Here is an 11,576-nt window from a genome sequence, read left to right as displayed (position 1 = left end):
GGGAACATCATTTACATGTTAAACATTGGGAATCTCTTCTTAGATGGGTTTTGTTGAGGTCTTTTAAGGTGCAGCGAAGCCCTGCCACACAGACTGCTTGTCTTTTTTCAAGGTGTTCAGGTGCTTAAATCTCTTGGAAAAAAAACCTCAAAAAGCAGTGCTTCTGCCTCTTGGAAATGGCAGCAGAAATCTCCCTAACGCTGGAACCAAGGCTCTGTCAACACAATGCAGCGACTGTGTTCAGTGCTGACCTTTTGAGCCCAAATCCCACACTCTTTGACTCCAAAAGCCTGTCTTTTGAATAATCCTTCAGACAGGAAAAACTGCGAAGAGCTCCGAAGAGACCGGGGGGCATGGTGTTTTATTTTGTATGGGGTACCCCGCTCTCTTCTGCCAGCACCTCACTTCGCAGGTGATGGAGGCGTTTCCGTGGCTGGACCATCCCTCGGGTGAACCGAGCGCCGCAGGCAGCCCCCCGCTGCCAAGCGTCCCCGCTCTCTCCTGCAGTTCACCTCCAGCTCCCCAGGGCTGAGTTTTATCCCCTGGTGCTGGCCCCTTTTCCCCTCGCCTCCCCCGCCATGGTGCTTTCCAGCTCGTCATCTCTGATCTTTTCTGAAGTGGAAAGTAAATCAGGGCGAAGTGTCAGACTGTCTCATTTTGAAGACTGATGGTCAAATGAAGGCTTTCCCGTCCTATCGCAATAATGGCATTAAAGCACCCGCGGTAGAAATTTCTCACTCGGTGGCATATGGTGGGGAGGAGCTCAAGGGGGAAAGGCCCTAAGTAAACACTGAATGATGGAAAATTATGTAACCAGCCCAAATGGGCTAATTAAATTTCCAGTATCGAAGAACTCTTCTACCCTCCTTGGTAACTACAGGCACTTTTTGCAGGCTAAGGAGAAAAGCAGAGTGTGGGGGGGTGGGTATTTAGTGCCCCATTAGCGGTGTGTAGGTGGAGGGAGGAAGATGGATGACCACAGAATGGGCAACGGCCCCAAAAACTCAAGCGGCCCCCGCCGATTAGCTCAGAAACCGCGGAACTCCAGCACCCCGGGGACCTCCGGCAAAACGTGGGGACCCGCCAGCCAGCCGCCCGCTCCTCGGCCGGGCCGCGCCCGGACACCGCTGCAGCCTCGAGGTTTCTCCTGGCAGCACCGGGCGGCTCCGAGAGGCTGTTCCCATCCTGCTCCCGTCGGGAGGAGGCGTCTCTTCGCGGGTCCTCCGTCGTCGGGCCGCATCCCGCGGCCAGACCTGGCTCCCTGCGCTTTGTGGGATCCACGGGACGCGAAAGGAAATGTGAAAAACGGCCCTTCTCCAAACACTGCGCAGCTGAGGGTAAATCTCAGCACGGCAAATATTTTATAACGGACAATATTTTTAAAAGCTTGTGCCTGGCGAATGCTGGATGTGTGACTCTCATACTCCTTTGCTTCTTGTAAAACAGACTCATCGGCGCTTGGGTATTTATCTTCATCGGCCACATGGGTATGAATGTTAATTTTTTAACTGATCCCATCAGAATTGTTGCGTAGATGGTCGGTGCTTGTGTGCTCGCGTCCAACGTGTCTCTCTCTCTCCCTCTCTCTTACCGTCACCTGGGTTTCTGTTGAGGTGGAAAACGAAGCCAGCCCTGCCCTTGCCTTTCAAACCAGACATGGGCTCCCGCTCGAATCACAGCTATTTCAGGAATGACACGGCCTCCTCTGAAGATCAGTCTTTTTCTCTGTTTGATGTCCATATTTTGGTGCCCGTGACTATAATTTCCATCGTCCTGTTTTTCATGGGGGTTTCGGGGAATTTGATAACGATCGTTATCTTCAGACGCTCGCAGGAGATGAGGACGACAGTGAACATGTACCTGTCCAGCATGGCACTGTCGGACACGCTCATTTTCCTTGGCCTGCCTTCGGACCTCTACCGCCTTTGGAAATACAAACCCTACATATTTGGGGATTTTCTCTGCAAATTCTTCATTTACCTGAGCGAAACGTGCACGTACTGCACCATCCTGCACATCACCACGGTCAGCGTGGAGAGGTACTTCGCCATCTGCTTTCCCCTGAAAGCCAAAGCCACCGTCACCAAATACCGGGTGAAACGGGTCATCCTGGCGCTGTGGGGCTGCTCCCTCCTCACCGCCGGGCCCATCCTCTTCCTCTTCGGGGTGGAACACCCCCAGGGCAGCGTGCCGCAGGAGAGCCGGGAGTGCAGGTCCATCGAGCGCGTGGCCCGCACGGGGCTGCTCGAGGCGATGACCTGGGTCTCCACCGTTTATTTCTTCCTGCCCGTGCTGTGCCTGACGCTGCTCTATGGACTCATCTGCAAGAGGCTCCGGCGGAGCGGGCAGCGGCTGCCGGGCTGCCAGGCCACGGGCAGGAGAAGGGCCCACACGCAGACTGTCAAAATGCTGGGTAAGGGTGGTTTTGAAACAACTACAACTCCCTGCCAGGAGGGGGCAGAGAGGGGGGGTGAGTCTCTGGAGCCAAGGCCCCAGCGCCAGGCCCCGAGGGAATGGCCTCAAGCTGCCCAGGGCAGGGTCAGGCTGGCTCTGAGGAAGGATTTCTGTGCAGAAGGGGCTGTTGGGCGTTGGAATGGGCTGCCCAGGGCAGGGGGGAGTCCCCGGGATCCCTGGAGGGGTTGAAGAGTCGGGCTGAGCCAGCGCTGAGGGATCTGGGGAAGTTGGGAAGGGTCAGGGGGAGGGTCATGGTTGGGCTGGAGGAGCTGCGAGGGCTTTTCCAACCCGGATGGTTCTGGGATTCTGTGAAACCCAACCTGAAGAGCTGCCACCCCCTTTAATCCCTCTCATGGGGCGTATGGCGACACGGGGGGCTGATGGAGAGGAGATGCAAAGCACGCAGGGTTACACCGATTTCAAATCAATGGGTTTACCCTTAATTTGTGTTCCTGGCTCTTTGTGGTAAGAAGGGGAGTCCCTGACTGCCGGCTCTTTGGGCAGGGAAGCAGCTCAGCGTGGCTTCTCATTGTTTTGAGATCACATTCCTCGTGTGTATCCCCCCATGCCCGACCCTTAAATCTCCAATTTAAAGAAACTGGAAAATTCCGTGACTTAAAACTAGGCACCTCCCCTGCTGCGGCAAGGAAAGGTTTTAAAGCAATTTCCCCTGCGAAATTTCTCAAGTTTAGTGACTATGGCTTCGTCTGGGATGGCAGCAACCCACCTGGGCTGGGCTTACCCAGCCATGACCTTCATCCCGTGCCAGGCTGTCTGCCTGAGTGCAGACACATGACCAGGCAGGTTTGGGTCACCCCCCTTCCTCCTCATCCCTCCGCCCGCTCCCTCCCAAACTGCCCCCCCCAAATCCTCAGCAGGGAAGCAGCAGCACCCACAACTGCAGATACCCACAGTAAAACATAGCACAGCTATCCCGGGCGTTTCCTGCTGTTTTACTTGCTTATCACATGCTCTGCTCTCCCCTCCTCTTCCTCAGTGCCTCCTCCCCTTCCCCTTGGCTCCCCTTTTCCTCCCCGATGCTGCAGGAGGCCGGTGGCAACGCAGATTTTCAGGGCAGTAAAATTGAAGCACAGGGCTACTTTGCCCCCACCTGATTTGATTCCTTTGTCTCTGCTGGAAAACGTGGGCTTAGAGAGCCCTATTTAATTGCAAATAATTAATTTTGTGTGCAACCTTAAATCCTCGTTGCTTGAGATTACCAGTAAGCACAGCATAAACGTAGCTGGGCAAGGCAGGAGGTTCTGTCCTCGCTGGGTTAAGCTTAACAAGCTCCTGCCTTGGCCCTTAAATAGTTTAGAGGCAGAATAAGCCTCTCGAGGTGACTGGGGTGTGTTTTCTCCCTCTTCAGCTGCCGTAGTCTTGGCCTTCGTGCTGTGTTGGCTCCCGTTCCACGTCGGCCGCATCCTCTTTGCGCAGAGCGAACTCCTCCTGTACGACCTGACGCAGTACTTCAACCTCGTCGCCATGCTGCTCTTCTACCTGGGCGCCTCCATAAACCCCATCCTTTACAACGTCATGTCACGCAAATACAGGCGAGCCATGAGCACCATCCTGCACCACGACCGAACTCGGCGCTGCAGGAGCCTGACCAGGAGGGAAAAAGTTTCTTCCGAAGGCACCGAACTCGGTTCTTTCACGTCAACCGCCCAGCGCTGACTCAGTTCTCACAACCCAGGTGTTTTGCCAGCTGTGGTGCGGATTAAAAACCCAGACTGACTCTGCGTGTGGAGACTGGAACAAGTTTTAAGCCTGGCCTTTTGGCTTTCCTCACACTCGGTTTCCTGAGATAGGTTTGAACCATTTTAGGACCATTTTAGGAGGGTTGGGGTCAATTCACATTAATCCCGCCCAGAGGGGCAGGCTGAGCTCTTCTCTTCAGTGAGCTCACCAACCCCGCTGTCAGGCTGAACCGTCCACAAGGCTCTGCTGAAGGGGTTTGTCTCCGTCTTTGAGGACTTTTGTGTTAATCGCAGACCTGTGAAATGGAACTCAAGTGACTTTCTTCCCCCAGAAGCCGAGAGCGCGCGAGCAGAGGGGAAAACCAGGCAGCTGTTTGCTCTCAGCCAGCGTTAAGAAACGCCGCCCGTGAGGTACTTGCAAGGAAAGCGATAAGCTGTGACTCACTGCGGGACTGCGAATGCGTTTTCCCTTCTTCCTCGAGGCCAATTTATCGCTCACAAAGTCCCTTCCCTCATTTCCCGCCCTTGTTTTTATTCAGTGCAGCAGCTGAGCCTGAGCCCTCCCCACCGGTCAGGAAAGGGCTCGGGGAACGGCTGACGCAGCTCTGGGGAAAGAGAAAGAGGAGGGTGTGTCAGGCACTGAGGTTCTCACAAAATAATTTTTCTTCCAGAAGGATTTTAAAACGGCTCTTACTGACCTGTAGTAACAAGGCTAAAGCACGTTCACCCAGAATTCCAGACCAAACGGCCGCTCGCCAGTAAGTAAAACCCACAAAAACCACACAACAGCCCCGTGGTCAAATTTGAATACATTTGTATTATTTATTGGCTGTATTAAATATATTATCTATTTGATAGTTACAATTTAGTAATACAATGCATGGCAGCTTTAACATAAGTTTGAGATACCTCAAAATTACAATACAAGGAAACTGCAGATACCTAAATACATTAATGCCACGAGGGTCTATCACTCTGGAATGGAGAACAGCTGCATTGCAGGGGGCTTGCCCGGATATTTGCTGGAAATGTGACTATTTTGTGGCGATTGCAAAAGACCTTTCACTTTTTAGGAGTCATGACTTGTTAGTATTTACTCTGCAATCCTAATTCATCTTTTAAAATTACCGGAAATATTATTGCCAGATAAACCTCTACAAAGTTCGTTCTAAGAGTTAAAGAAATAACCCTTTGGCAATAGAGATTTGCTGAAGGCAGTCTTATTTGCTAAAAGTAGACTAAGAAGAGAAATAAAAGACAGATTGTAAACTCTTCTGCAAACTAAAGACTAGTATCTGTATAAAACTCTTTCCAACACTGGAGGGAGACATTTCTATGATATAATAAATGATTAACTTAAAAGTTCTGCTACAAGTAGAACAATACATTCAAACATACATTTTTCCAGGACTTTTAATCAAAATAAATAGAGTACAAAATGAAGAGTACATTTTGAAAAGATTAATTTCAGATTGCACCATAAATCTACTTTTAAGAGTATTAAGAGATACTATGTCATAATTTAGGTTTTTCCACATCTGAAATACAACACAATGCCTCAAACTATAACGCAACATTATTCATCAACTGCCATAGGAGAAAGACCCTTAAAGTGATTAATTACTGGAAATACTTAGCCTGTAGCACTATCACATCCAACATTCCACGTACAAGTGCATTGCTCTGATGTAGATAAAGTGTAGCCATAGTCTTTGCAAAATACGCTAAATCTACCTTTCTGTGGCGTATTCCAAATGCTGTCGGGGCAGACCCGGTCTGAAACGCGTTTGAAATTTGTGAGTTCCAGCTTTCAAAACATTGGCTATAAAAGAGACAGCTGTCAGACTCATCTTCAGGTATTCACAAGCAGATTTTACAAGAACAGTCAAATGTAGTGCACAGTGTCCACAAAAAAACACCCTCCCCACCACCACCCTCCCCGGACAAACAGGACGAGTTTCAGAAAAGTTCCTGGCAGGCTGAACATTCCCATCTAGAAATCAACGGAATGTGAAGCTGCTACCCCTGGGATAGCAAGTCATTTAAAACATTGTATAAATGTTATCTAAAAAGAGTTCTTCCATGTACAATTTGATAATTCAGATTAAGTTAGAAGGGCATCCAAAAGCAGTCTGAATTTTTTTTTTATTATTTTTAGGTTAATAATAGTACAAAAACATTTGCTCAGTTTGAGCCAAATAGTGTAACATTTATCATAAATGCACTCTTTCTCCTTAAAGACACTACCTGTGCTTTCCTGAAAACAACTGCGAAGATTTCATCAGGAGCACAGGAAATTACTTTTCTCTCAGGCACTGAGAGTGAAATGTGGATTGGGCCGACAGCAGAAAGCATTTCATTCAGAAATGTACACTAGGAACGGGGCCTTTTCTGCCGTGTCACGTACGAGCGCCTCTGCCGTACGTACAGTCTGGATTAAAAGTCTAAAAACGCTGGCACCCTCTAACACTTGAAATGACTATTACTGAATCCGAAATATTAAAATAACTGTAAAGTAGTAATATCACTAAGTCAATATTCTGCTTTCCTCCTACAGTATAGTAAATGTGGTATGCTCTAGTAATGTTCTGCTCGAAGCGGAAGCGGTTGTGCTGCTGTATTTCCTGGATACCAAACTACAACAAATACCCGATGAAATCTGCGGATCGACTACCACTGCTCTGGTTGGACTTGAAGGGACTCGTCCCATCCACGCCTTCTCTCCCCCACTGCCCAGAGGGCCCCCGCTTTGAATGTGGGGGGAGGAAGAGTGTGCACACCCACCGGTGGGCACGGTAAGGCAGTTGTTTTTTGCTGTTTTATTAACAGCTAACCCTGATTACAGAGGACCCAGGATTACCCTTTCTACAAGAAATCTGTGTTCAGTATTTGGAAAGGATCTGCCAACCCAGCCTCACTGTTAGCCAGCAGCAAAAGTGGAAACGCACGTAACTATACGTTCCCAGCTAGGATTTTAATTAGAACTAACCATAAATACCCGAAATAGCTTCTGTACAAAAAGCTGAGGACTGAACCAGGCTCTCGTCTACTTGATTACAAAGTACTGGATAACGACAGCAAAGAGAATGGCCACCACGGCAAAGCCGCAGAGCAGAACGATGGCGATGAAGCGCTCCTCGCGCAGCGTCTTCCTCGTCTCCGCCAGCTCCGTCGTCAGGTCGGCGCAGGGTGGAACCAGCTCTTGCTTCTGAGATGAGAACACCGTGCTGGGACTGTAGGGTCCGTACAGTTCCGGGGAGCCAGCAGAGTCCTGGCACTGCCGGCCGGCGCAGACTCTGATCCGGTACTCACAGTTTGTCTGCAGGCTCGTGAGGCGGAAGGAGGTCTCTGGTCCCTTGTACACCTGGGTGGGGGGAGAGAACCAGCTTACGCAGGATTCCTCTCACAAACCGTGGGTGACCCTTCCCCTTCTGCTTTATGAACTCAACTCACAGAATCCCAGAACCATCCGGGTTGGAAAAGCCCTTGCAGCTCCTCCAGCCCAACCATGACCCTCCCCCTGACCGTTCCCAACTCCCCCAGATCCCTCAGCGCTGGCTCAGCCCGACTCTTCAACCCCTCCAGGGATCCCGGGGACTCCCCCCTGCCCTGGGCAGCCCATTCCAACGCCCAACAGCCCCTTCTGCACAGAAATCCTTCCTCAGAGCCAGCCTGACCCTGCCCTGGGCAGCTTGAGGCCGTTCCCTCGGGGCCTGGCACTGGGGCCTTGGCTCCAGAGACTCATCCCCCCTCTCTGCCCCCTCCTGGCAGGGAGTTGCAGAGGGTCTCTTCAAACCAACTTAATAAAAATCTCAGCTTTTAATTCTGAAGAATTTAGGATGTTGTTCTCCTGTCAATAAGCCCAAACCTTCCTGCCAAGCCCCACACTGACACACCTGGACTGTGAAGCTCAAAAAAAAAAAAAAATAAAAAAAAATCTGTGCAACTACAGTTCTGTACCGCTCCCCCCAAACGTGGGGCAAGCGCCATCTAAGACTTAACCAAAACCGTGCAATTTAAGAATCAGAAGAGCCCAGAGAAGAGATAAAGCAGCGTTACCCCACTTCTAGAGAACCCACTCCCCCCACAGCACAAGCAGAGGCTCAAGAGGGAACCCGAGCTCTGCGATCCTTCAGCCGGGGCCGCGCAGGGGTGGACCCTGCCCTGGGAAACGTAAAGTCTCACCGAGAGAAACTGCCCGAGGTGGAAAATGGACCACCCTGGCAGTCAGGATTGTCAATAGTCCCTTCCCCAAACAAACAGCACCCCTGGCACTATCACCACCAAACAGAACCTCAACCTTCAAGTAGAACCATCTTTTTGTGCAGTAATTTTTCTAAGCAAAAAGCCCTCGAGTTTATTTTGTGAAATAAAAGGTACCTGATCAAACTCTCTCCCAGCAGCGAGCTGAAGGATGTAAACAATGGAATCTCCTTTCATGGGTGGTAAAGGTTCCCATGTGATTTCATAAGTGTTTTCTTCCAGCTGGTTTGCTTTGGGTGCTGGGAAAAAAAAAAAAAAAAGTGATTTGTTGGTATTTTAGAAAAAGAGAACAATGGTCTCTACAAGTGGTGTTCTTTTTTCAATCAGAAGGTCCAAAATGGTCAATTATTACAGTGATTCATTTTCACAGTTAATGTGGCACAGGGGCACCGGTTTCAGTGACAAGGAAGTTCTCCTGCTCCGGCCTGAAGTACACTTTGTTTTTGCACTTTTTCCATTTAGAATGTTTCAGCCCCAATGCAAGTGCCTGGGCAGTAAATCAAAAAGCTTAAGGTTTTTCCAATGTATTGGTTAACAAGGTGGAGAAAAGTGTCATTCCTAGAGGTAACAGTCATTCCAATGATTTTAAGCAATTAAGGTTTGTTTCATTCTCCTTTTTCTTTGCTGTATTTCATGACATAAGCTTAAAAAAATGATCACTCTATTATTTGTAGGTTACACTTGTCTTTTCAAGCTGGCATCTAATGCTTGTACTGGTGAGCAAGCACTTTGAATCACTGCAGAAAACAGCATTTATGTCTGGGTATCTCCAGATTTTACAAGTGTTATAAACAATCAGTGAATTTTCCTGCAGGAAATCAGCATTCTGATCCGATCTTCAGAATGACTTTCCCTAATGGCAACCTTTAATGTTCGTATTAGAAACTGTGGGTCAGAGGAATGTATTTGTGTTTCTCATTTACCTACGGGCTGTTGTAACTGCTATCAAGTGATAGATAACCCTGAAAAATGACTTTCCAGTTGCAAGAGGGTAGAGGAAATCCCCCCTGCACGCTGGTCCTGCCCCAGCAGAGCCTCTTACACCCAGAGAAAGCCCCTCAGGGCTGGGTGCTGTTCCCCATCCCACAAAGGCCCGGGCAGGGCGCTGGGCTGGGGGGGCCAGGTCCCAGCGATGGCTGTAGCAGGGCAGGGGCTCGCAGCCGTCCCTGGCGCAGCGTGAACTCACCTTTCAGAGACGCGGGCGGAGACTTGGTTGTAGTGAAAGCGTAAACTTCAGAAAACCCTCCCTCTCCAGCATCGTTATACGCCTGGATTTTAAAATAGTACGTAGTGGATTCGCTGAGCCGCTGTACCTTGTATGTGTGACAAGGACCGTTATAAACAGTAACAAACCTGGAAGAAAAACACAGAGTACGCACAAATTACACATCTGTACGTCGCTACAAATCCTACACAGAACACTTTCACCTCTAACTCCAGAACAAAACACTGACGCTACGTGGCGGGTGCTCCAGGCTCCTCCACACGATGATTTTAGGTGGTTTGAGCTCTGCTGCAGTCATCAGCAGGTCAGGCCGTGCCCTCAGTCAGCACCACATGCACCTCACCCTGTGTGAGGCTTAATTCAGCCTCGGGAAGTGTTCGGAGGGCCTGGCTGGGCACTGAGCTACAGCCACAGGCAGGCTGCTGCTGACACGACTGCTCTCTTGATCTGAATCAAGAGAATAAACCTGGTACGTACCAAAGCAGTCGGAATTTCAAATTAAAAAACAGCCGTCAACCCCATGTTTTGTATCTGCAAACTGGACTTCGGTTTAGTTTCCAAAAAATAAAAAAATAGCCACAAAGGAAGATGGTAAGATATTACTATTTATTTAAATAGTATTTGCTGTTTACAAGCAAATACTAGTGCAACAGCATCAGGAGCATTTCTGGTTGAAAGACTGGATGCAAAAATATGAACCAAGGGGCAAATTTTGAGGTGCCCAAATGTCTTAGCTGGCTGAACAGGAGCCAGCAGTGTGCCCGGGTGGCCAAGGAGGCCAATGGCATCCTGGCTTGTGTCAGCACTGGCGTGGCCAGCAGGGACAGGGAAGGGATCTGAGCCCTGGGCTCGGCACTGGGGAGGCCGCCCCTCGGGGAGTGGGTTCAGTGTTGGGCCCCTCACCCCAAAAAGGCCATTGAATGACTCGAGCGTGGCCAGAGAAGGGCAACGGAGCTGGGGCAGGGTCTGGAGCACAGGTCTGCTGGGGAGCGGCTGGGGGAACTGGGGGGGTTCAGTCTGGAGAAGAGGAGGCTGAGGGGAGACCTCCTGGCCCTCTGCAACTCCCTGCCAGGAGGGGGCAGAGAGGGGGGATGAGTCTCTGGAGCCAAGGCCCCAGCGCCAGGCCCCGAGGGAATGGCCTCAAGCTGCCCAGGGCAGGGTCAGGCTGGCTCTGAGGAAGGATTTCTGTGCAGAAGGGGCTGTTGGGCGTTGGAATGGGCTGCCCAGGGCAGGGGGGAGTCCCCGGGATCCCTGGAGGGGTTGAAGAGTCGGGCTGAGCCAGCGCTGAGGGATCTGGGGGAGTTGGGAATGGTCAGGGGGAGGGTCATGGTTGGGCTGGAGGAGCTGCAGGGGCTTTTCCAACCCGGATGGTTCTGGGATTCTGTGAATTGCTAGTGCAAACAGAAGTATGAAGAATGCTGAAAACGTCTTAAAAAGCTGATACAAAATTGTAAAGCAACAACATCCTTCATGTTCTGATTATCTCACCTGCCAAACCTGTCCTCCATCTGCAAGTTGAATTGCGTCGGGTTGGTAATTAAAGCTCTGCTCGGACCTTCACCCCATTTAAGTTTAAGGCTCTGGTAGCTGAAGACCACACATTCAAGGTGAGGAGGGTCAGGAGGTAGTGGTTTCGTTTTGGCTTTAATGGAATGACTGAACGGCCCAACTCCAAAGCTGTTTATGGCCTGTATTCTGATCCTAGAAAAGGGAGGAGAGCAGCTACGTGGTTAACTTACCAAGGGCCGGAAAAACCGCGAGGTAATAAAGCGAGAGGTAAAATTTGTAAAGAATAATCTCCAAACAATAAAGCAATTAAAATGCAGTTAGGAATTAACTATAAGAATAATCTACTTCAAAACAAGTCAACATAATTACGTTGTTTTCAACATAATGAAGCTTTGGTGTTTCTCAGTATTGTTCAGGTTTATTCT

At 49.9% G+C, this 11,576-nt stretch overlaps 2 protein-coding genes across 6 annotated transcripts in view; one reads left to right on the top strand and one right to left on the bottom strand.

Moving 5' to 3' along the window:
* Positions 1 to 386: 386 nt before the first annotated feature.
* LOC141964681 (growth hormone secretagogue receptor type 1-like) lies at positions 387 to 6,852 on the top strand. Of its 2 annotated transcripts, XM_074915361.1 has the most exons (4): positions 387 to 2,413; positions 3,824 to 4,565; positions 4,826 to 4,912; positions 6,712 to 6,852. In XM_074915361.1, exons 1-2 carry the CDS (start codon positions 1,657 to 1,659, stop codon positions 4,129 to 4,131), a joined length of 1,065 nt encoding a protein of 354 aa, XP_074771462.1. In that variant the 5' UTR covers positions 387 to 1,656; the 3' UTR covers positions 4,132 to 4,565; positions 4,826 to 4,912; positions 6,712 to 6,852. The 2 variants fall into 2 exon arrangements, with proteins under 2 accessions (XP_074771462.1, XP_074771461.1); XM_074915360.1 differs by having other exon boundaries at positions 3,824 to 4,912.
* The window catches only part of LOC141964680 (fibronectin type-III domain-containing protein 3a-like), a 50,230-nt gene continuing 43,605 nt past the window's right edge, over positions 4,952 to 11,576 (bottom strand). For all 4 annotated transcript variants that reach the window (XM_074915355.1, XM_074915356.1, XM_074915357.1 and 1 more), the window contains 4 exons: positions 11,131 to 11,343; positions 9,604 to 9,770; positions 8,535 to 8,656; positions 4,952 to 7,518 (listed from right to left, as the gene is read on the bottom strand). In XM_074915355.1, the coding sequence (XP_074771456.1) occupies positions 7,201 to 7,518; positions 8,535 to 8,656; positions 9,604 to 9,770; positions 11,131 to 11,343 (820 nt within the window). In that variant the 3' untranslated portion in view covers positions 4,952 to 7,200. The remainder of the gene's footprint in view (positions 7,519 to 8,534; positions 8,657 to 9,603; positions 9,771 to 11,130; positions 11,344 to 11,576) is intronic.

This window comes from Athene noctua, chromosome 11, assembly GCF_965140245.1.
Source record: "Athene noctua chromosome 11, bAthNoc1.hap1.1, whole genome shotgun sequence".
In the NCBI taxonomy this organism is placed as follows: Eukaryota; Metazoa; Chordata; class Aves; order Strigiformes; family Strigidae; genus Athene; species Athene noctua.
This window is presented reverse-complemented; position numbering and strand designations above follow the sequence as displayed.